General features: G+C 38.1%; 1 protein-coding gene across 2 annotated transcripts in view; it reads right to left on the bottom strand.

Moving 5' to 3' along the window:
- The window catches only part of mgat4a (alpha-1,3-mannosyl-glycoprotein 4-beta-N-acetylglucosaminyltransferase A), a 36,024-nt gene that overhangs the window by 8,691 nt on the left and 892 nt on the right, over window positions 1–26,441 (bottom strand). The window contains exons 2-7 of one of the 2 annotated variants that reach the window (XM_087804046.1): window positions 12,366–12,578; window positions 10,141–10,281; window positions 3,849–3,982; window positions 3,733–3,779; window positions 3,528–3,641; window positions 197–272 (exon numbers count right to left, since the gene is read on the bottom strand). In XM_087804046.1, coding sequence (XP_087660172.1) covers window positions 197–272; window positions 3,528–3,641; window positions 3,733–3,779; window positions 3,849–3,982; window positions 10,141–10,281; window positions 12,366–12,578 — 725 coding nt within the window. The remainder of the gene's footprint in view (window positions 1–196; window positions 273–3,527; window positions 3,642–3,732; window positions 3,780–3,848; window positions 3,983–10,140; window positions 10,282–12,365; window positions 12,579–26,441) is intronic. The other variant, XM_087804047.1, reaches the window with a different exon arrangement.

The following is a 26,441-nucleotide window of genomic DNA, read 5'->3' as shown; positions in this document are numbered from 1 at the left end:
TGTCAGGCAGGAAGTACCTCGTCCCTTCAGGTGACAGCAGAGAATGGAAATGACACAGCGTGAGCGTTAGAATGATGACGGGTTAAACACTGATGACAGAGGTGCAGCACATTCCTCACATACGTCTCAGCAACAGAACAGACAAGAGATGAACCATGAAATCCACTCGTTATGCAGACAAAAGGTTCAGACGTACCTGAACGTAGTAAACACCTTTACTGATGGCATACATCATTAGGAAGGAGTAGTCCAGATTCTGCTTTGTTCGCCATCTAAGAGAGAGAATCATGGTCAGCATGTTTATTGGTCAAATTATTAGTTCAGACGACCAGGATGTTTAAAACTATTTTACAAAAACAAACACATCTTATAAGAGGTGGGTGAAATTTGACAAGTGTTTTGGGGGCATAAAAGACCCCACGTAAACAGTGTAGGGCAAGTTACTTTACATTTTTAAACTTATTTGCTAGTTACTCTACTTACAAGTAACTAAGTTACTTTAAGTTAACAGTTACTTTTGAAGTAACTGGTTACAAGGTAAAGTAACGGGCCAGTATCAGTTTGAATGCTGTAGGTAAAGAAATAAATAAGAAGAGGGTAAGAACAATAAATGAAATAAACAAATATAAAGGAAACCAAATAAATCTTAAATAATAATAATACAAATTATAGAGCCAGTGAGACGCACCGTGACGTTATGAATAAAATGATAATTAAAGACTATGATAAAGAGCGTGTAAACAAAAATTAAAATAATAAATGATGACAAAACCTGTCAACGGAATCGTTTTTAATGTATATGACAGATGAAGGTTTCAGAGCCAGATCCTTATAAATGAGAGTCATGTGTTCTACAAAGTGAGCTATTCAAGTTGATGCGACTAAACTGCAGGTAAAAATCAAAGCACGATTGATCAGGTCTGGGTAGTGCGTGGAGACTGAGTGTGTGGAGACACAAGGGTTCACATCCAGGATAATAGAAATGTAAGGAAGCAGAAAGCGGTGTCTGGTGTGTGTAAGTTAATCCTACAGAAGATAATAGATGCTTTAAATGATCTTTTTTTCAGGTTGAGATTTAACACATTTCTTCCAGGCATGGATTGTTCTCTTCTCTTCACCACATGCGTGTCTAGCTGGTGTCGGCGAGTGCGTCACTTGTCGTAGGTGGTAAGAAGGATGTTATCCGTGTCATCCTTCTCCAAGCATTTAAAGCTTTAATAAAACCTAGTGCTGACCAGCTGTCTGACCCCGGTCCACAGATGAGTAAATAAAAGGCAGCTTAGTCGGATGTATCTCTCATATACGGACCTCTCTAATATGAGTGGTTGGATTTTCAGTATGGTTGATTCTGGCACTTGGAAAACTATCGAAATGATCGGTTGAGATCAGCCATGAATTAATTTGACATATATAAAGCTTTTTATTTATTTATTTTTTCAAAAATGTGGAATAATACAATATAAAGAAACCTATTTTTAATCTAAATACAGCTTGTTCTTTATGATTTTTTTTTTCTTTTCTGAAGGCCACATCACATGTCCATATATTGAGCCATTGTGATCCTCCACATGGCTTTAGACTCTTCCAAGACTGGGATATAGACCTCTTCATTATTATCATCTCTGTATAATATGGTACAAACGAAAAAAAAAATCTTAAAAAGTACAATGATTTTCCCAAACATTGTTTAACAAACCTTACTAAAATTAAACGCAATTTCTGTCTGCACCCCTCTCATTGAACTCATCACTTCCCACGTCTTTGAATTGCTTAGCGTTTCCAGATATTTTAAATCACGGCGATCATTCATTAGTTAATGTAATGTCTTGCTCTTGACTTGCAGGTGAATCTGGTCTGTGTTTGAATGGTTTGTAATGGCAGTTATACAAGTGCATTATCAGCTTCCAGGTCTTGTTTTTAATCTACTTTATAAATCTTTAAGGTAGTCTAAAATGTGCACTTCAATATGCATTTATTAAACATTTGTTTGATGTGAAGACCCGGCCCATTGAAAGAATCTTTGGGTCCCGGCCCAGCACTTGAGAATCACTTCATAGACGGAAACCAACACATTACTCTAATAATATCACCTCAATCCACAGACTGCTAATGTATCCGGGGAAACTAACTGTGTTCATCTGGGAGAGTGGCATCTTATTTTTGGAATATAATGCTCTTTTCACATCCGATTACATTAGCGCGAGTCTGCGGGTCGTTTCAAAGTGACACCAAATCAAACGTCTGTGTTTCTGGCTTGAGGTGGAAAAACTCGACTCGGTGACGTCATTGCTCATCTTTGCCATTTTGTGAGCAAACAACTGCTGCACGACACGGATCTGATCCGTTGTTATGCAGTGTAAACACAAGTTTAGTCCACTTGATAGAGAGACGGAACAGACAGAGAGAGGTAGATGCTTCTGCTGTGTCTGACCTTGATCTGACATTGTGTCATGCCACTGGAATACTAAGCAGCTAAGCTCCCAAAATCAAAGCTAACCCTCTCCCCCGCTCTACTTAACCCGGAGACCCAATCTTCCGTCTAATCTGCAATCCTGTGACTCTAGCTGGGTTTCCATGACTCGAAATCAAAACCAACACATGCTTTTTAAAAACAAAATAAATATTTTTTCAGTCTAGTGTCGTTTTTGTTAACATGTTAGAGATTGAGTCTAGTCTCGGCATATAGCAATATTAATTCATAAATCTGAGATTTTATAGTCTTATTTTTGTCTAATTTATCTACTATTAAAGTCTAGTTTTTAGTTCATTAAAATTGTGTATTAGCAAGGTGATGCATTTTATTTTATGATATTCATCGAAGACAAAGACTCTTTACAATGGCTATTAATAATTGCTCTGGTTCGGGAATATGAAATCAAACATTATAAGTGGGTTTACTTAAACAATATGATTTAGAATAGGTCCATAAAGCTATTACGAGTAGCATCATAGCTGATACAATTAATACTACGCTTTTGAAAGCACCACAGCCATTCTTTGAACACATCAAAGTTTGTTAAGGTTTTCACATCTAGAAGTGACATCTTATTATTCATCAATTATATTGCATTATAGATGTAAAACGACTAGTCATATAACCAGAACTCAATTAGCTTCTCGTCTTACTTGATAAAGGTTCGTTAATAATAACATTTATGACCGAAAAAAATTGTATTCAAGACTTTTCTATATTGGAATATATTCACAAATTTGTGATTACAAGTCATAGACCATGACGAAGTCACATGACCAGTTTCCTCTAAGAAATCTAAGAAAGTGCCTTTTTTTAGCCTCATATTTTAGCGGCTATATTTTGAATCACGCAAGATGAGATTTGAAATTGATTGCGAATACCACTGCAAAAACCAACTTCAAAATGTTTGAAAAAAATCTAGCTACAGACACGCTTGTAAAAGTGGAAACAGAAATCCACCAGTTTACAGCAACAACAATTTCAGAGTTTCATTCATCCCTTATGTTTTTAAACCATGTCAACCAAAGAGGGATGTTTAATAAAGAAGCCTTACTTGACTCTCTCTTTGGAGTCGCCAAATGTCTCCTTGAGGTTGGTGAGGTCGGGGTAGAAGGTGGCAGGGGGGGAGATCACCTCCAGCAGACCTGAACTCAGTTCTGTGGAGAAGCTAAAAGGCGAGATAAGAGAAGATGACATCAGAGGTGGCCCATGTTGCAAAAGCTTGTGTAGTCACGCCGTCACATGCGAGGAGCACTCACTCTTTCTCGAGGCCGGCGACCACGCTCTGCACATATTCCACGTCGGTCTGAGGTCAAAAACAAGAAGTCGCTGTGAGACCTCTGGACCGCTGCGCTGCTGCGACTCCAGCACTCACCTCACCGACGTACACTATGATGACACAGTCCAGCTTCTCCTCCGCTGACAGCTTATCTATAAGAGAACGCAACGTCTCGGCCAGGTACGATTTCACCTTCCGCTTCACTGTTGGGATCCCCATCACCATGGTAACTGTAAAAGAAAAGTGGCGACGGCAAGTGTTAGGAGAGTGTTTGTGTAGGTAGCAGAGTCTCACCAGCATCACGTTTCATGAAGACAGTTACGCAAGTGTCTGCTTATCAGCAGCTCAAATCTTATCTAAATGCCTTCACTGGTGGGTGGAAAGAATTAATTATGTATATTTAGGAGGTTTTTATTATCATTGTCAATTTAATTAACTTTAAAAAGGGCGGGCTCTCGACTTTATTTGAAACAAAGTAGAGAAACAAACCCAACATTTTTACGTTTACATTTATTTTATCTATATAACTCCAGATGTTTTGAGACATTCAAACATCATTTATAGCAATCTAAGTAGTGTTCTAGTAATTCATTCGCGTGAAGAGTGTGACTCTCTCTAACATACAAATTCTTCACAAGGATCCTGGATCCAGATGATTATCTGAAACACCATCAAATTGTATTCACTTGCTCTTTGTTCCGTTCAAGATTAGCTGAATGTTTTATTATCGTTTTGTTTTGTTTTTCACGTTATATTTAGAATGTTTCTTGAAACCTCTTAAACATCTAGGCTGTGAATTGAAATTTCTTTAAAGAGGCCAACACTCAAGGTAAGATAAAGAAACACTTAAAGCACTCAGAGAGTGCATACCTCCGCCAAGCTGCTTACACAGACATCATTTTATTTTCTAACCCTGATTTTAGGTTATACATTATAATTAGAGATAAAAAAAACAACAAGAATCCATAGCAATGACACATAACATCAGGTGGCAGTATTAATGGAACTTGCACGCACCACATACACAGGAGGAGTGAAGAAAAAGCAAATTTTCCCAAAACAAAGTGAGACCAATTATTAAAAATGTATAAGGACCAATGATTCCATTATCCTCTTTCTGAAAAAATAAATAAATCCAATATTATTTTTCACATCTAGAAGTGACATCTTATTATTCATCAATTATATTGCATTATAGATGTAAAACGACTAGTCATATAACCAGAACTCAATTAGCTTCTCGTCTTACTTTATTAAGGTTCGTTAATAACAACATTTATGACCAAAAAAAATTGTATTTAAGACTTTTGTATATTGGAATATATTCACAAATTTGTGATTACAAGTCATAGACCATGACGAATCCAATATTATTTTAGATCCTGGAAAGTAAGTAATGACATAAGTAAATATTTATGTTCCAATTAAGCGCTGACCATTTTAAACAACTTTTCTTTTGCCTACTTTGTTGTGCAAACATATTTTCTACTGCCACCTGCTGTTCAACTGGGTGCATTTTAATCAATTATATTTCAAATGCTTAAAAAGCACCTACTCGCAGTACCTTCTTGCCCACAGCCACATCTCACCTTTGTTTGAACTAAATTAATCAGAGGAATAAATCTCTGCACTGATTGACTTGGAGGCAATAATTCAAGTGTCCACGTCTCACAGCAGAGCACAAATCCAAGTTAAAGTTTTGCTTCATTAGGTTTTGCTAATAATGAGCCCCGTAGGCGCCGCGACGACGGACTAATGCACGAGCAGGCCGATTATGCTGACTCGACTGACGCTCGGGGCGCAGAAAAGCCTCAACAGAAGGAACAAACGTGGGGTCCACGACGACGGAGGTCCACGCCGGACTTGAGGAAGCGTTCAAGCCTCAGCTGGAGAATCTGGCCCACTTTAGCATTGTGCTCTTCACACTGAGCTCCGTGTCTGATAGCAACACCCACCGCCAAAATCTAGGTCGAGGATGAAAGGAGAGCGTGGGCGGACGGAGAGGAGACGCAGAGTGACAGAATACGGGACGGTGGCAGACGGTGAGTGAGTGATAATACATGTAAGAGCAGCTGAGTGGACCCCCCTCCCACCCATGTTCTGCTTCATCAGCCGCTCTTTCGTTTCAGGAGAGATTTTCAAGAAGATTGAAAGCTTCAGAGATGTGTCACTGCAGATGATGCAGGAGAAACCCACTGACACCTCAGGGAGCCTCCTTGTCTCATTGGGTACTGACCACTGCAGGCTTGTTGTGGTGATTTTGGAGCATTAAAATGCATATTATGGAGAGCAGCATGCGGTTCTTTGTTTGTGAGGAATGTTCCCCCCCTTGGGCTTGAGGGTGACATAGGACACAGTGGACTATTTTAGTTGCCTGCACCATGACTGGCACCACATGACTTGATTAGCCCCGAGACACCAACATGACCCTTCAATCCTCTTAATTCTCCGCTTCTTTCATGCTGATTTTTACTCATTTTGTTGCCGTTTATGTCATGAGAAACAAAGTGCGTTATTGACACTTTTTTGCTGCGATGCCGGCAGCACCAAAAAGGATTCAAAGTGCATTTTTAACAAACAATAACTCCCCTAAACTTTATCTGATCAGGAAAGAACATCTGAAATCAGATAAGCAGGGCTTTGTGCTCACATTTATTACAGTAGTATCAAGAACAGAGCGTGTACTGAGGGCCACACCTTTCCTTTGACTCCATTCATGTGGCCCTCGTGAGGCCAAATTGAAACTGTATTACTGACACAGATTGTATTTAAAACTGTTAAATATTTTTTCTTAGGCTTTTGTTATGCATCATTTCTTGTCAGTCAAAATAAATGAAAAGGAAATATAAAAACTATTTTAAAGTGCCTTTATATTATATTGTCAATGCATTGTGCATGTTTTTTTATGATTTATATTGACGATATTTCTATAGGATTAATAGTAAATTATATAAAACAAAAAAAAAATAAACAATTACCTACACTATTGTATAATATCCTTCTATATCCTTTTTTTTTTTCAAACTTAAGTTTTATTAGAATTTTCCACATTAAGGCAAACACACATACGTCACAGAAAATAAAAAACCAACAACGCAAAGACAAAACAAAAATAAAAAAATAAAAAAATAAAGTATTTCACAGGTGTCGTTGTTGTGTAAACAGTCCACTTTTTCCATTTTTCTATAAATTTGTCCTTTTGTGTCCTTATCCTGTGGGTTAAAAGTTCCATTTCAAAAACTCCTTTGACAATGTGAGTCCATTCTTCCACTGTTGGTGGTTTCGTATTGTGTCTATATCCTTTTTATGTATATTTTCCTTTACTGTAAATTGGAGCTCTATTCAGTCTCTTGGCTTAATGTCCCAAATAACAGAGATAATATAAGATGTGACCCCCATTTGTAAATTACATTTTATATTAATGACTTAACTATCTGTCCAAACACCGACCAGATTCACCTGCACCTATGTTATGAAATATTCAGGCTTTGCAGAACATTAACCCCTCAACTATTAATACAAATAAAAATAAATCATTAATAATAAATAATGATCATAAATAGTTTCTGAAAAAAAAACAAAGCCAGAAAAACAGGCTTTGTCAGATGAAGGTTTTGCCTTCGTGTTTTCATAAAACAATTTACAATGGGTAATAATCCAAATTTTAGAATGTAATGTAATGTTAATTTAAGTTTCAGTTAAGTGTTACTGTGTTATTGTTAACATGTCAAACCAATTCCAAATTATAATTTCAGTTTAATTATGAGTCAATTACATGGAACAATTGAGTTTTATAGTTCATCTTATGAAACTAAAGATGAATAAGAGGCTTGACTGACACCCCCTCCAGTCTGCAGTCAACAACAGTATTATTGTCACCAACCCCGGATGATTCCTAACATGTTGTGCTTTTGTCAAGTCGTAAGATTGGCGACCTCTGACCTCTATCGCCATTTGCCTGTCTTCCTGCCAAGCAACATCAGTAATGCCCTGGCACACAGTTGCTCGGCTGCGAACTAAACTATCCCACCCCCACCTTTGTGTGGACAACTTGGAATTCCCCTCAGCCTCAAGTCATTGTCAATACGGGGTCTGCTCTTCCAAGTGGGCCGTAAACAGCAACACACTGCCGTTTTTCTTTTCATCGATACAATACTCAATAACTTTTATGTGAACTAAACCTTGTTTGTGTGCCAAAAAAAACTTTAGTCTGCCTCTTAAGAGTCTCTTTTATAACAGGATGTAAATCAGCAAAACCACATTGAGATTACTTTTACCTCATAGCAACTGAAGCGGTTTTCACTTTCATAGACTTGTTTCATTATGGCTTGTCCATGTGAGAATTAAAATGTGTAGTGACTTGTGTAGTCATCTAAAGAAGAAGCTCTGGTTGAGGATTTCTTTCAAGTAACTTTGTGTCAGTTATACTGAGGTTTTCCTTGTCATTTTCTGGGTCTGCACCTGGGCCTCCTCCCGTTTGCCAAGATCCCAGGTCACCTCAAATGCTCCTCCCCAGATCCAACACTAATAGACTCAAGGACTCATTCCTCGAGTTATTAGACTTTATATTTTCAGGACAGGAGCCGAGTGAAGGGATGATGTATTCTATGTTTGTATCCTTTTAGGTCTTTGTGTTATTTCCTTTAATCTGTTATCTCTTTACACGTTGCTTGATATCTTTGCACTTTGCTTAATGTCTTTAAACTTTACTCTTTCATTTGTACTTTTTTCTTGTTCTTGCTTTAATGAAACTTGCTGTACCTTCCATTGTCTTCTGTGTACTGTAAGTAAGTCACCACTTTAATGAAGTCTATCCAACTCACCAACTAACTAAATATCTCTGGCGCTGGAGGTGCAACAGATCTACCTTGAAAGTCTAGCAGATGACAGAGCTATCCATCCAGTTCTAGGCAGAGAAACCACATTTAAGATTTTGCCCTTTCAATGAACACCCAAAACTCTGAGAGCAGTTCAGGTTCAGCTTTTCACCATATACAGTCCTGGATAGACAGACAGGTGGATGGTCAGATGTATTTACAGATAAAGGAGATGGGATAAACTAAAGGGATTGATTAGCTTGATCAATAGATTGAACAGGATGGAAAAGACAGATGGATAGGACGGCCGAAAAATGAGATGGATGAATAGGATAAATGGACAAAAATATAGATTGATGGATGGAAAAATAGGAAAGATGGATGGATGGATGGGATGGCCGACTTGCCATGAAAAAAAGTAGTTTTATATAAGATCAATGTGGATTTTTGGGTTCTTAATGAAAAGTGGTTGTTAAAAGGGGCAAATCGGGATGAGAGAAGATTGAAGACGTCTCTAAGAACAACATATAAAACATCCTAAATTGTAACAGAGGCAAAGCCAATTCTAATTAGAGGAAACTGAACAGTGACAGTCTTGGCAAGTCCCTTTTCGAACTGCCAAGGCATTGACAAAAGATTCAGGCTGAATGTTAATTCTTATCCTTTTAAGAGATTAAAGTCAGTTCTTGGAACTGGGAACAACTTACAAAAGAATAAAAAAACATTTACATTTTGACCATCATTCAATGACAATGTACATGGAACTCTGAGGTGAGTTTAGCAACATTCCACTATTAGTGATTACTAATGAAAGAATGTGAAACATTTTGATTTAAAACCTAACACCTGTTCTACCTGTTCTATCATGAAGCTGAAGTGACTAACTTGAGTGAGAGCCAGAGAAGTAGAAATCTAAGCTTACATGTGAATTTCATTATTCAGTAATTCATTTCTAGTTTCTACCACAATTCATAGTTCCATTGGAACATCCCAATCGCCAATTGTAATATTTCTACTGAAACTGAAAGAAGAAGGTGAAAGTGTCTGAAATTTGTTACCGTCACAGCAAGTTTTGGTTCTCTGTAGGAGGAACCAAGTCATCTGTGAGTGACTCCCACATCAACTGTCACACAACTCGTCATTCTAGTCGTTTTCAATTAAGCATAAGGGGAAGTTACTCAACAACGTGCGACAGAAACATTCCGAAAGAAAACAGGAAATACTGAAGTGCAAAATCCTCTTCTGGTGTTGCGATATCAAAGAAAAGAATGAGGAAAAAGTGCGGAACGTTAACGCAGAAGGGGAAATGCCTGATGTGATCTTGAAGCCAGGAAGTGGGATGCATAGATGGTGAGGTAACTTATGTATAGACAGTAATTATCTTCGACTGAGCCAGCATTCATTGGGCAAAGATCTTTGAGGGGATAAATACTCTTCAGCAACGGAAATTTGTTGAGACATGTCGTTCTGCGTGAGGGGAGGCGGGGGGGTAAGATTTTGCAGCTTGTATTTAGAAACCATGCGAGCCATCTGGGGATTTTGAAACAGAGATCTTCAGTGAGACGTCTTACCTCCGGTGCGGCCGAGTCCCACTTGCACGGCCGGCTGTAGGCTTCCTTCATTGTTGAGGAGGTGAGGGAGGTGGTGGTAGATGTTTGGCACCTGGAGAGGTTTTCTATTTGCAAGTTCCTTGAGTAGTTTCTGTGTCTCATCTATCACGCAAGAGGGGAAGAAATTAAATAACATTTCATTGCAAGTCTTTTCTAGGTCTACATTAAGGGATCTAAATTGATAAAGATTATATATTTAAAAAAAGTATGTACTCAACTTTATTGTTAACTTTGGTTGAAATGGAAATAAAATACAGAAAATACAACTGAACGTGTAACATTAGAGAACCAGAATACATTTGAAATATTTTAGTGGGCGAGCAAACACAGATGTTTATGTTTTCTTAATTTGTTAATGAACTGAACTACGCATAAACAAAAACATTTCTAAATACAGAAAATAAATATTCTTCACAAACCTGTGAACCATTGCAACTCACAGGTGTGGCGTAACAAGATGCTAATCGGACGCATGATTGTTGCACAGTTGTGCTTTAGTCCGGCCTGATCTTGTTCAGACCGGAGACGACTGACAAACAAGTCAATGTCCAGTGCTGTGTCTCAAATCGCATACTACTCTTAGTATGCTAGAAGTTAGTATGCATCAGTTTAGTGTACATACTAACTAGTACGCAGATTCTCCATAGATAGTATGTCTCAAATCAAACACTGCTGCTACACACTAACCGGAAATCACATGACAGCTTCTTCTTCTACTTCTATTTAACGATGTTTTAACCAGCTGTTTGAACGCTATCGCCGACACCTGCTGGCAGCACGATTTGCAACTTTGGAAAAATAAATAAAGAAAAAATATGAGAATCTAAATAATCGCGAGATATTTAAGCTGGTATCAGCACCGAAGACGTCTCATCCGTCTACTACTGCTGAAAAATGCACCTGTAAGTATATTAATATATATGCATATATATATGACGTAACTTCCGTTTAAAACGTCATTAAGATGGCGGACGTTTAGGGTGGTTAGTGTCCAGCGAACCATGCTCAGTTTTGTGGCTGTGTTAGTACGCCAATTTAGTGTGCATGGCTCACTAAATTTCGCATACTAAGAATTGAGACGCACTAACGCACTAAAAATACTAACTTTTAGTACGCTAGTATGCGATTTGAGACACAGCACAGGTGTTTTTCGCTAATCTGGTAGGACTTAAAATGTTGAACTAAAACCCAACTTTGGTTAGTTTTGAATAAACACTGCCCAACTAGGTTTCTCATGATTTTTTTGTCCTTCAAATTTATATCCTAGCTTAAAAAAAAAATTCAAATCTTATTAACCTTTTCCAAAACCTTGATGGCCTACAGTGCATGTTGATATAATCAATGAGAGCGTGCCGTGCAATTGAGGTTCAAGGAGATTATAAATATTATTCATATTCAATATAACTCATCTGGAACAAGCAGATTGGAGGGAATTTGTTCAAAGTCTGTTTGTGCTTTAAGAATCCAGAGCGTCTCTTATAATGTGTTATGAGGCAGCATCTGTGGCAAAAGAACAAACTCTCTTGCAGGTAAATCTAATGCCTAATGTCCTGATGCAGAAGTGCTGGAAACTACCGTAATGATTATTATTGACCAAAGAGCCCTTTTCAGCTGATGTTTGTCAGGATAACTTTTATGATGGCCACCATAGGGTTGTTGATGACTACATTTTCAGGATCATTACATTTATTTATCTTTCTTACGTCAATTTCTTTAATATAAATGAATGGCATTGTAGATCATTTATCTCATGGCCCGGAGGCCAGATCCGGTCAGCCAAGTCCTTTTATGTGGCCCGCCAGATGGTAGGCTCAAAGTCAGAGTAGATTAAGGCTCATGTTGAAATGGTGACCAATATAGATATCAGTGTTTAAGATAAGATAAGATAAGGGACATACATTATGGACGCCAACAATAGGAGTAAAACTGTTTCTGAAGGAAATTAATTTGTTTGGGACAATTTGTTAAGGACAATATACATTAACATTTTGCTAATAGATTTGGGCCCCTTGTGTGATTGAGTTTACACCGGATGATGTTGTTTGCTGATGACATAGGAATTTGGAGTGGGAAGGAGCAAGGCTTAAGGTAAAGGAAGGGGAACAAGCTCTAGTTCACTCACTGGTAACTTCAGTTATAGCGCCCCACTCACCATAGTCACCCATTCACTGAACCCAATGACTTACTTGTGCGTGCTTGGTTGCCATTGGTAGACCGTGACCTCAACTCACCAGAGAAGTTTGTGAGTGCATCCTTGCTGGTGTTGTTTTCAGCTATAGCTCGTCTGAATTGCTCAAGAATGTTGTTGAGCTCAGAAGAGCGCTGCAACGTCCTGTGCTCTGCCACGCGAAGGCGTTCTTTCAAGGCGTGGAACTCCCGTTGATACGCTATCAGCTTTTCTGTAGGGGGGAGAAGAAAACAAAGTTGAGTAAATCTGGTGGCTATCTCCATACTTCCTGTAAACAAACACAAAACAAATCCACTGGGAGCAATAACGCCATCATCAAGTGGGACAACACCCACTTGAATGAGCATCTCAACGGCCTACACCCACATCCATAATGTTCTTGCTTACGGAGTCAGATGTTTGTCAGACGTCACAACTTTACTTGCATTAACAGATCAAGATTTTAGGCTTCCATGAGTCAGTGAAACCAAAGTTGTGCATCCCCTACTTTTAACACACGTCAATGCAAATGGAATCGGCTTCAGTGATAGATGTGTCACTCTGGGGTTTTATGACATATTTCAGTGACACCATTTGATCTCAAAGATAGGAAGCCGTTTCAGAGACGAAGATACTGAGGTCGTCATTGGGAGAGACTAGAAGGGAACAGATCAGTCAGAAGTAGATCAGAGGGATCACTCGTGTTCTGAGACTGGTAAAGGAGAAAGAGGGTTGGACCAGTAATATTGGAGATGGAAGAAGAGGAAGACAACTAATAAGATAGTCGAGATGATGGTTGAAGAGCGTAGGAGGAACTAGAGAGTGTTCAAAACAGGTGAAGATGGAGGACTTTCTGTATATGATTCATTTAGAAAGTTCTCAACAAGACCTTTTTAAAATGTTAAACAGTTGTGTTCCATTGATGGTTTTGAGTTTAAAAAAAAGGTTTCCTATAAACTTATCTTATGTCAAGAGAGGCCTTAAAGTTGTTAGAATCAGGACAGGAAGTACGCATGTTTGTGCCAAAAATGTTTAGCAGCATCCTGTGAGTAACGTAAATCCCACCATAGATGCATATCTTGACATACTTTATGCCCGACAATTAGAGCTTTCAGCCTACATTAGTATTCATTTAACTAGATTACACAATCTGCTTTTAAATTAGTGATGGTCTCCCCCTCTCTGATCTATGATGTAATGATCGTTTTTTTTTACCTTTTTTGCCTCTGACAGCACCACAACTACTCCCGCTTGCTCATCACAAAGCAGTAGCAGCGGTTAGCCACGTTGTTTACAAGCTAGCAAGCATGATGAGAGATTATAAACATGTGGCAGACAACAACAGGGAAAACTGCATTAGAAAAGTGAATTTGCCAAAGTAGAATTCCAAAGTGTTTGGAAAGTTTGCGAAGAATGTTGAGCTAACATGTCTACTAAAGCGGCTAATGCTATAAGAATCAGAACACGTTTGTGAGTGTTGTAAACACAACACAGGATTTTCTGTGGTGTTGACAGTAAAACAGAAGAAACAGAACCAAGCACTGAGGTAGCCACCACCGGCGCCATCCACAAATGGTTTAGTTTCAGACGATACCTTGTGGCTCCTGTGAAGATATTCTATGGAGTTGTACAAGTACTGTCTCAGTGATATTTAACCAATTTTACACCAAATGCAATTCAGCAACACACCGATCCAAAAATTTGGTCAATTTTAAGTACATTAGGTGAAAAATAATAAGAAAAAAAAACCCATTTGGTTGGTGAGGTTGTTCTCGGTAATAAAGATTCACTCTATACAAGTCACCGTAAATTATTAGCGCATTGGTTAACATACTACTTCTTGCTGGTGTTCTGATTTTTCAATTAAATTTGGTAAGTTAAAAAAGAAACACTGTTTTCAACCATCAGCCTCTCAGGAACTTAGTTCCACAGATACAAGCTTTTAAAACTAAAAAGGCTTTTACCCTGGAAACAATTAAGAGGCAAGTTTGGCTTAAACGCATCTTCAGAGAAATTATTCTTCCGCACAAATAGAAAGAAAAATAAATTTAAATATGATTTTCAGTTTGTTATTTAATGTTTTCCTGATGATGTAGTGATATTATCATTGAAATAATAATTAAAATGGGATACAATGACTGACAATTAAAAAGAAAAAGTTGTCAACAAGTTACTGAGGAAGAAAAACATCAAGAATTCAGAGAAGAATATGAATCCGTATCATAAGATCAGGACATTAAATTTCAGCAGACTTCATCTTCATCCTTCCGTCTGCCAGTGCTTGTTCTTCCACGCTGACCCTGCTGCTGCTGAGACTTTCATCTTCACTGGCAGCTTTTGTTTTTAGACAGCAGGTTGCGTGGAGATGAAGCCACACCTGTAAACCAGAGGCACACGGCCTCATGGGAAGCACAAACGGCATTCAAGGTCTAGGTGTGTTTCCACGCTCTGCAAATATAGCTGCCACGTTAACTGAAGGCCTTTCACTGGGCAGCACAGTCCTTCCTTTCACAAGGAGTGCCTCCACTAGTCAGTTAATATACACTCTGTTTGCTCCAATCATCCCAACATCTCGCTCCTCGTGCCTCTACAAATTTGATGTAAAGAACTCAACTATTTACCATCAGTACAAGGGAAGTGATAAATCTTCTGCTGCTTTCCAGTCAGACGGTTGAGTACACAAAATACATTAAACAATTATAGCTCAGCCAGAGGCCTGAACGGCTGTACAATCTCATTATTCTTCTGTGCTGGCTACTATTGGGAGTGCTGGGGGGAGGGACTGAGTGGCTCTGGTCTACCTGCACACAACCAATCATTATTTATTCAACTTCCTTCCACCTATAGCATCGTATTCACTCCAGGCTGTGTATTCAGGAACATAAGCGTCTTTACCATAACTGAATATGGTCATTTCTGACTCATTAATCAAACTGCTGAAAATAACTCGACACACTGAGAGAGCGCAGGCCCCTGCCAAGCTGCTTATTTTCAAACTAGATTGTGTTTTTTTAACCAACATGATATCTCTGCAATTGCAAATATTGTTTATAACTAAGAGCTCATGGCGGAAGTGTTCCAGGACTATCTTGCACAACACACACCGTAGCATAAAATGGGAGCTTGAAATAATTTAATTCATTTTAAAGTCATTTTTCCACAGTCATTTTATATTGGTTGTGGCTTAATAATTTTAGAAAGAAGTATATTTGTTCCACAAATATTGATATGACTGATTCAGTGTTTTTATAAACCTCTTATAAAGTATATAACATTAATTGATGTTATATTTTATGTGCACAACAATAATACTCTCTGCTAGAATATATTTCCAGGATAAACGGGAGTGTAGTAAAGAGGGTCACCTTGAAGTGGTCGTCACGTTGGCATTCTGAAATTGTCATGGGTGCATGTTTGAAATGCCTTGCTCAGTAGAACATTCAGGGGAAGATGAAGGTCATTCAAGGCTTACACATGTTATCAATGCTTTCATTTGAGCAACTTTGAATATAAAATACATAAAACAGGTTTTAATTTCATTAAAAAGTAAAAAACCAAGTCCACAATCAATCTTGAAACTTTCATAAACGGAAAAGAGTCAAGAGAAAAGCCAGAGTGTTACGAGATGGAGCCGGGAAGTCAATAATCTAAACAAAGACTGACACACAGACTCCCTGTTTAAGGAGTTAGTCGTCAACCTTAAATGATTGCAAACATTGTTCAGACGCAAATTAAAACATGTCTTTTATTTGCGTGACATAGTTCAACTCCCCTGGTCTAGACCCTCAAGACACATATTTTCACATTTTTAAACTACTACTATAGATGTTAAAATAATGGAATCCTAACAATTTTAACAACAAACCTTCACTCATAAAAGTGTAACGTTACGTGCTCTAGTTTCAGGATATATCAGCCAACGTGAGAGCTACTTATGAGCGAGGCACTTCAGTACAGAAGCTCTGTACAAATAACAATGAGTGTATGATAAGTCACATGTTGAAAGATGTAAAGGATACTGTTCTGTTTACACCCTCTCATCTCGAGATGTAGAAGACAAAATGCCTGAAGCGACAATCGACTTGTGTTCTTGATTTAAAGAGACTCCTACTGTTCCCCTTCATGAAAGAGGTCAGGGTGGGATTAGAGATTTGCTTAACCGATATGCTTACTCACGAGAGAACGCTGTCTAAGAAGTACAGTATCTGATTCAACATTATTTTCCTTGAACTAATTCTGGACAGAGTGTGGCGTGATCATAAAGTCATAATAATTCTAACAGCAAACTAAATATCCTAGATTTTATAACAAATTCAGTTCTAAATCTGACCCGTTTGTTGTTGGACAACATTTTCTAATTTTACAACATTTCCCCACATGTTGTTTCCACACAACTAATAACAGACACATTGAGATAAGTTTAGATAAATGCGCCCCCCCCTAAAGGTGCGTGAGTTTGTGGGGGATGTGATGGAAAAAACATAATCAATAAAAAATAAATTAATTTAATCGAAAAAATTGATATATTCATTTCATTATTCATAGACCTACTTAATTCTCATCTCCAATTAAAATGTGAATCATTTTTCAAGAGCCCAAGCGTATTCTCTGTTCCGAGAACATGCCGTCCACAAAAATGATGAACAGAACCAGAGAGCGAGCGAGGTCCTGGCAGGGACCAGTCATGCCAGATCCTGGCTTACCACCAGCAATGGGGACCAGATTGTTGGTGGAAAAGTTAAACATGATTCAGGCTCCAATTTGGAATCGAAAAAAAATTCAAATTAAATTTGTACCAGATGTAAAGTAATGCCGCCTGTGATCTTACTTCTGCTCAAGTATATCATCTGAATTATGGAATGATTTCGAAAAACTGAAGGCTCAATCATTTCGTCAACGTGTATAATCATTTATACGGACTGACAGGTTTATAACACCGTAAGACTTTGATAGGTTTGAACAATATTACTCAATACAACGAGGTTTTAAAAAGGATCATAATGAGGTCAAAACACGTGACAACACCTACGTCCTGAACCCAGCGTGGTGTTAAAGCCTTTTATCAGACATTTAATGACTCAATCAAGTACAGTCACGGGGAGTTCGTCCTTGACCTCTCGTACCGCTGCACCGACTGCACGTGCTGATAACACACTGCAGCGCTCTCTCCGACTGCATGCGGCTCATTAGTTTTTCCTCAAATCCAAGCCTGGCCACTAAAAAACAACAGCGATCAGAAGGCTAACCAGCTGGAGAACATGGCCCAGATCCGAAATCTTTTCTCCTCGGAGTGACGTGTGTGTAATGTTGCAGCTCGTGTTTCACCCTCTCTCTGGATTCCTGCAACAGTCGAGGCTCTTCAGATCAACTACAAACATCTTGAACTTGTTGATACAACACTTCTAACTTCATTGAGAACAATTTCCTCTTTCACACGCCATGAACAATTTATTTGTAAATGCTGTAAACTGAACTGTAAGTTTGCATGTGAAAAAGAAAAAGATAATCTTGAGTTTCGCAAAAAGAAAATTGAAAAGTCTAATGAGACTAGTTGACTCCGAATGGCTTCAGCCACTTCCACCCTGCCTGCACTCTCTTCTTCACCTTCTGTCATTGATAGTTTACAACTACAGTTTTACAAAAAAATATTTTAAAAGAACTTGGTTTAATCTTCAATGACAAAATGTGAAAACAATTAAAATAATTGTATGTAATTTTCTTATAAACAAAAGTGACATCATTTTTTTTCTATTAACTCAATTATTATTTAACAAAGATTTCTATATTTAGAGAAAAAATGCAACATGGATGAGCAGGGAAATTAAAACCATCAGAGTTCTTTTGATATTTCCCCCCTTCAAACTTTTTGTATTATTTGAAAGATACAAACTTGAAAAAAGGCCAACATTATTAAAAGTAAATAACATCTGATCGATCCGTGTCTTACCGGGCCTTTGAAATAGTCAATGTGTTGCTACATTTATAGAAAAAAGTTCATAGGAGGGTTTCAATAAAACATGTAGAAGTTAAGTTGTTAAACAACTGTCAAAAATTTGACAGAATATACAGAGCGGTAACCTTCTACAAAAAGGAGGAAATTAAAATAAACAATTGATAGGAAAGTCTTTGCTGAAAGAAGAAGAAACTATTGATGCCGTTGTTGAACCAATGTTGACTTGAACTCATAAGCTGGGGGTTGAAAAGGAACAATAGTGATCAGAAAATGTGGAAGAACAACTGAGAGGGTGTGTATCAGTGACTCTCAGTTGTGTTACTTTTCCCAATCAACACAGTTCAACCCGTGTATGAAACAAGACGAACTGGTATGAAAAAGTAAACTCTCGGGACAGTTAAGTCACAGAATATCACAACAAGATATTATTCATGAAACCAAAAACCTGAAGGATCACCAACACGCTTCGTTAATAGCAGGTACTGGGAAGTGTGTGCTTTCAAACGCCATAGAAGACAAACATCACAAAAGGAAAATGTGTTGATGAGCTTGTGTTAATATGCTGAGTCATTGTTCAGAGTCACTTTTTACATCTAATTTTACACTAAACAGAAAAGCTTCTTCCTTTCTGAAGAAGCTCACAGTCGAGTTCTCAAGAACATTGCCGTGTCCTCCATCAGCTCTTAAACACCAGATTTGTCGAGGAATGAAGATTTGACATTGAGAAGTGGGTTAAATCTGGGGTGTACTGATGAATCAGCAGTTTGTGAAGCCTCTTCCAGGAATCGGTTTAAAGCTGGTGAACTTGAAAAGCAACTTTAACCTTTGAAAATGGACTATTTTACTACATGTATGAGACAAATGGGAGCAAGAACTAATCATTGATCCATTTATTGATGTAGGTTTATTTGCGTCATTCCACCAAGATCCACTTGCTGAAAATCATTGACAGAATTTGGATTAAAAGTCTAATATTCAGAATAATTAACTGTATATATTGCAACAAAGTTTGAGACGTGTTGACATGCCAATAAAACATACATTTCAGACGTGCATAGAATCATTAAAGGTGATTCCTTTCATGCCTTTCAGGTTATGCTTGGGGGCCCAAAGACCCATTTCTGCACATACTGTATGTGTTTATTAGTTTTCTTTAGCCCTTTTGTATTGTGCTTAAAAATATAATTTGAAGAAAATGGGTCGGATAAGGATGAATCCCTGTATAATAAATGGATTAAACTATAGAGTACAAGATAAAAGAATCCAACATTACAAATGTTGATACAGTCAATGGAAAGATCATATCATCCAATGAACTTTAAATAAGCCGGATTCCGGTTTCATCAGTATGACTGATGTGTTTAAACTTTCATCATCACCCGTTTCCTCTTCCGCACAGTTGGACAGACATCATGAACATCAAGAAAATCTATCTTTGCTCTCAGCTGCTATACTGCATCATCACACCAGTGATTCTGTTAATATAACGTCACCAAAGAAAACACTAACTTCTCCGAGTATAAAACTTAATTTAAAAAAAAGGGATACACAAGTCAAGTCTCACTTTCACCATTTGTTCTGTCAGATATTGTCAGTTCTTGTTGCTTTAAATTGAATTTCAGCCAAATAAAAACTGTAATACTCTTTCTACAGTGTCCAGATAGCAACACATTTTTACTTAGAACAAAGAGGAGGATGAAGCCCCTCCAGGGGTTTCACCTGCTGGCCACGTGGCTGCTCATGCCCGCCCTCACTCTCGTACGTATACACACTGCATATGCCGAAAGCAACACAAATGTTTTTCTTTAAAGTGATTTTCTCACAGACAGGAGAAGGAATAAGGCACATACGAGGACAGTTATTCCTGTACTCCTTCCTGATTCATCAAGAATAAGAATCCCTCTTCTTATCCCCAGTGGCTGTAGGAAGATTGCATAAGCATACATTAAAGAACTCTTTCTAAGGGTTGTCACAATACTTCCATTTTTCATACCGATACTCAGGACCCCTAGGTTTAAATTAAATATTTTTATTAGCAAGAAAATGTATACTTTCCTTGTATACGTTTGCCAACCCTCACTCTGACCTAGATTTTAATCACATATACAAGAGCAACATAAAAATAACCAGCTAAGTAACGTCCTAACATTAATTTAAACCAACATAACAGACTTATCTGGTCATTTTTATAAAATTTGAAAATTGGAACTCACCACAGAATGTTCGTTTTGGCTGCTTCGCAATTTAAAAATGTAAAATAAAATATGGTGAGAGCAACACAGCTGCTCATATCCATCAATTAATTTCACTGCACCTTTAAATTATTAATGCTCCAAACTGTTAGCAGGAATCATGCACAGGCTGTGTGTAGGAGAATTGATTTTTAACCGGCTTCTTCTTGAAGGAAACACAAGTCAATTCTTCAGCTGGAAAGTGATACTCCCAGCGGGCTCCCACCTAGTTACCAAACAAAAAAAACACCTTCATCCTTGACTGTCTGACGTCTAGGTAGACAGTTGTTAAAAGTTCAAGTTGAAATAGACCTTCTTTTAAATAAAATCTTTGAAGCTTTGGAATCCTTAAGGCAGAACACCTTACTAGAACCAGACTTGTGTTGGTGATGCAGAAGCAAAAAGGGACACAATATATATTAACATTTAAAAGGAAATGGTAAGAAATGTATAAACACTTGATAATTCATATTCTTGTATTGTCTTTGGTTGGTTTTGCAATATGACCAAAGTAGAATTATTTCACTCCAACGCCTTGGATAACTATTACTTACTTACTTAGTTGGAGGAAATCATAAGCAAACGATTTAGTATTAGTAAGACTTGTGTTGACACAAGTTGGAATCAAATAAATCTGACTTTATTTGGAAACAACTTGGTTGTTCAATCTATTTCTCCCACTTAGTCTGGATTTAGGCCCTGAAAGAAAACTTTGAAGCAAAAATTCCTAAATCTATTTTTCAACTGTTAATCTCTTAATCTCTTAATCTATTGATTAACACGGCAAGGCCGTTTCTTAACTATTTGGCCATTGATTTTGCTACACGTCAAGAACCTTTCCCAAAATGCATTATTTATTTTATCATTTACACAAGCAATAATATTACATTTTATTAAATAAAAAAAAAAATACAATGATTCAAGTGCTCATATTGCTCTATATTATTAATTAGGTAAAACTAAAGAAGACAATACAACACAGTCAATTACATGTTTTTACATTAACATAATTAAATAAAAATAGATATACATATATAGAAAAAAAACGTAGACATTAAATCAGATTGATCATTTATAAGTATAACAAGAAAACAATTAAATTCAGAATATATATAGGATGTTTACATTCAATGTTTGAATGCAAATAATGAAATGCCAGTAGAATAAAAAGAATTAAAGGTAAACATTGGAAAATAAAATAATAAATGCATGCCAGCGGGGCTTAACCTCACAACAGAAAGTCAGTCAGAATATTTTCCATCAGTATCACTCAAACCCAAGCAGGTCCAGATAACATCTATTTCGACGTCTATGGTTTTGATGCTTTGAATGTTAAAATAAAGATAACTTGAATAGTTCCATGTTGAATGAAGGGTGACAGCTGCTATAAGTACAGAGGCGTGGAGAAGGTTTTGGTGACAGATAAGAGAACATTTAGAGAAGGAACGGAGATGAAAGGGTTGTTTACATTAGCAAAAGTCATGTTGAGAGATAGATTGATAGCTGGATAGATAGAACATGGGACTGAATAGACTCTACGTGGATCTTTCAGGTAATGTAAAGGTTATTGGGTAGTAATTGTAGTACTTGAGGCTTAAAATAAATAGTAGAAGAACACACCAGAAAAAGAGGGAACCAAAAAAGAGGAAGACCTTTGAAGTTCATGGTTTTGGAGGATAGGTGTCACTGGAGAGGTCATTGCTGAAGGTGGAAGACTGACAATCCCTGATGGTATATGTAAACTTACAAAGAGAAGGCCTGATGAATGCATTTCCATTCCAAACTTCCCCAACAGGAAGTCAAACTCAACCAGGCATGGGTCTAAAATATCAAGAATCACAGGGATAGGAGCCAAGGTCTCAAGCAGACAACTACTAACGCAATTCAATTAGACTTTTCTTTGTTTGTGGTGCTAGTGGCTCCATTAACTTACTCTTAAAGGGCAAATAATGTCAAAACCCAGCTTTCCTGAAACTTTCCTGACTCAAGAAATAATGGACTTTACTTCTCCAGCCTGCATTAATCCCGCCCAGCTTTGTGTATACAACAAATTCCTTGGAGCTGGAAGAGCAAATAATAATTATGTACATTTACTAATGTAAATATTTAATTAAAAGATAGTTTTGTACAAACGGACAATGATGAGTACAATAGAGGTCCAACATCTATTTAAGACACACTTAAATCAACACATTAGTTAACCCTTTAACACCCCATAACGTATGGAACACTTGCTAGGCTAGCTAGAGCGCTACAACACCCCACACTACAAAGTAAAATTAAGTTACAGTAGATCTTCATTTAAATCACAAACGTAAATGTTTCAATATGAAATTGGGGACATTTTTTATCAAAGAAAATAAAAGTTGACACAGTTTTGTCGGTTATGGGGTAATTACAGCTAGATGAAAGATAATAGCTTTATAATTCAGATTTCATACATGTGTGGCTGCCTGCCCAAAACTATATAAACACAGCTTTGCTAGTCTGTGGGAGACAACAGAGAGTATTAACCTTCCCGATACAGAGGAGAAATGGTCGGGAATCTAATCAGGATGCAGCGAGGCAACATGAATGAAGACAGGATGTGAACAACGGTAAGGCGGGAAAACAATGATGATCGCTAACAGTAGAAGACGTTCGTTCCTGTTTATGGCAGGCCTGTCTCGGAGGATGGGAGGGGTGAGTCTGGGCATGACCAGCTCGACGGAGAGCTCAGAAATCTCACTGCCTCGTCAGCAGTCACATCATCTGGCCCGCCGGAGGAGGTTTGTCCCTTTCCTCGAGCTTCTGGCCCGTTCATAGAATCCACCGAGGAACTCACCTGGCAGTCCGCCCTCCTAAATATAATCACCCTCCCACACTCACCCAGACGGGACCGACGACTAGCAAAGACGTTTTTCTCCTCCTCAGATTTCTACTGATAAGCTATCAGGCACTCCATCATCACCGTCAGCAATTTTTAGCCCATTGTGTCCAGACTGCGTCGATGATGGAAGTAAATTGCTGCTGGAAACGGCCCGGCGTGGTCGTAAAGCATCCAGTCTGTGATGTGATTTGTAAATGTTTACACTGAGGATACGGATGAAACCGTAAGAATGTCGCAGCGCTCCCGAGCTTACGTCTGATGAAGACCTTGAATCACTGGCATCGTGACGTCAGAAGCAGAAAGCAGGAAGATAATGACCATTCCTTTGGCTGCCCTTAGCGACGGTTTTCTTTTCATACATAAGCATCCCTTCTTATCACAGCTGTGAAAAACAAATCGTCTTTTGTAAACAAATTACTCTTCAGCGTCTCAAACAGTTATTAAAATATATACTGGTTATACATCACTAACCAGATCATTTTCAACGATAAGACGCATATTTAACGTCAATCCGGTTCAGTGAGATCAAGGTTTGAATCCAGTTTCACCGCCATCTTTCTTAGCTAGTTACTAATAACACGTTATTGGAGTTCTTGTCTTTTAACGATGTTTTACGATAGTGATCGTCTCTAAAAGAGAATTTGCAGGGTCTTTGACAGAGTGTGTTTGTTCAGCTGACCCAACAAGCAGTGACTAAAACAAGACAGTGTCACATATCACATATTTTAATGCAGTACATCAATGGATGTAAGAGGGACAGTTAGGCACAGAATAGATAGTTGTGAGAAGTAGGAAAAGAGTATCAGGCCGAAATGCCGCTAAAGCCTTGTGGCAAATCTACTTTACCCAACTTGTCTGATAGAACTTCTGGTGAATAAAATCATTCCAATATTCATTTCTTTCTGGTTCGATAAAGAAGTCTGTCTCACCTATATTTACTGATAATGCCAGCTGTCACTCAGCTCAACAATGTCACAAATAGTTAAACAACATCATCACTGTTTATTTCCGGATATGTCAGAAGGGATGGCAGCAGGAAAGCCAGTGAGGATGTTATAGCTGAATTTCTGACTGCATTTCCACGGTTTTGTGAGGGTTTCTTCCTCCTGGCAATCCATTTTTTTTCCGTTTCAGCATTGTGTTTGCTTAACGTGGGGAACCCCTCTTTCAAGTGTTTGTGAATAAACATTAGTTTTTCCTAAGATCAGCTTAAGTGTTTGCTCATTTGTTTGCCTGGAAATCAGTCAAATGTTTTACACCGAGTGACGGCCATGCCTGGGGCTGACATCTTTAGGAAGACAAATGTGTAATAGTTTGTCTTACAAATTTGGGTAAGCCAATTAAACATTTATTTTCCATTTTGAATGCTGCCTGAGCACAACCTGTGGTTTTGGCTGTACGCCTATTCAATGTTAGGAACGTTTGGAGGAAACGAACATTCTGACATAGCCAACATATCAAGGAGGAAATGAAAGTTATATTCGAACACGAAATGGGTCTTATGTGATTCGAAAACTGAACGTAAATTTCTACTCACGGAGAATTATCCTACAACGCGGGTCATATTAAACAAAGCACGTCTCCAAACTGTTTGTTGAGCTGTTGAATACTTAAAGAATTAAATCTAAATTGACAATGAAAACAAGGATTCACACCAACCAGCCACAACAGGCAAAACAGGAAACTAATCCCCATTAGCCAAACATCCAACATTCCAAACCACTTCAGTACATGTAGTAAAACCTTGAAGCTCTTGTTGCCAATAACCAAGTACTAATGGAAATACTGGTTGTGCTTCTAGGGGTTTCTTCTCAACAGAAATGCTGTTTGCTGAATATGGTCAGACTTGCTTTAGTGAAGAATTCAATTGTTTTACCTTGATCATTTATATGCTAATGACACTGCCATTGTTGGATGCATCAGGGACAAAAACGAGGACGAGTACAGGAGTCTGATACGTGACTTTGTGGACTGGAGTGAGAGGAACCACTTGCAGCTGAACACCTCAAAGACCAAGGAGCTCGTCTTGGACTTCGGGAGGTCCAAGACAAAGCCACGTCCAGTGTCCATCAGAGACGATGAGGTGGAGATAGTTGACAACTATAAGTACCTTGGTGTGTGGCTGGACAGTAAACTGGTCCTGCAACACAGACCATGTATATAAGAAAGTTCAGAGTACACTGTACTTTCTGAGGAGGCTCCGATCATTTCACATCTGCAGGAAACTTCTCTGCATGTTCTACCAGTCTGTGGTGGCCAGTGTCCTGTTCTATGCTGTGGTGTGTTGGGGTGGGAATGTGTCCAAGAGGAGTGTCAACAGGTTGGACAGGTTGATCAGGAGGGCTGGCTCTGTGGTTGGCATGAAGCTGGACTCACTGGTGACAGTTGCTGAGAGAAGATCACTGGACAAACTACTGTCCATCATGGACGATGACAGTCATCCTCTCAGCACTGTCATCAATGAACAGAGAAGCAGATGGAGCATGAATGCTCCTTCCCAGATGCAATACTAATAGACTCAGGGACTCATTCATTCCTCGTGCTATTAGATTTAATAATTCTGAGTTTGGGGTCAGGAGCGGAGTGAAAAGATGATATTCTATGTTAATCTTTGTATAATTTTCTTTGTTCTTTTTACTGAATTATGTTCCGTTTCTTGTTTTTATAAATCTATCGTCCTTGTCTTCTGTGAACTGGAATACCAATTTCCCAAAGGAGATCTCCAGAGGGATTAATACAGTTTAACTATTTATTCAAAGTAATGCTTGACCATGTTCATGTTGTAAGAGGAGAAGCTTATCGATGTATGTAATCTAGGATTCCCTATAAATACTGTCGACAAACACGATGCCTGCTGACTTGTGTCATGTGACTCAATTTTTTCTTCCCCATATTAAGAATGTGGGTGTCACAGGGTTGCATGCATGTTGTGGAACTCTCTTTCCACGTTTCCACAAATAAATGATAGGATAGTACTATGCAAAGGATATTTGATTTTTGATTTTCTCCAATATTCATATTAGGACGGATAAGAGAAACTGA

This window comes from Callionymus lyra, chromosome 12 (assembly GCF_982586985.1).
Source record: "Callionymus lyra chromosome 12, fCalLyr1.hap1.1, whole genome shotgun sequence".
NCBI lineage: Eukaryota > Metazoa > Chordata > Actinopteri > Syngnathiformes > Callionymidae > Callionymus > Callionymus lyra.
The sequence above is the reverse complement of the archived record's forward strand: the minus strand, read 5'-3'. Positions and strand labels throughout refer to the sequence as shown.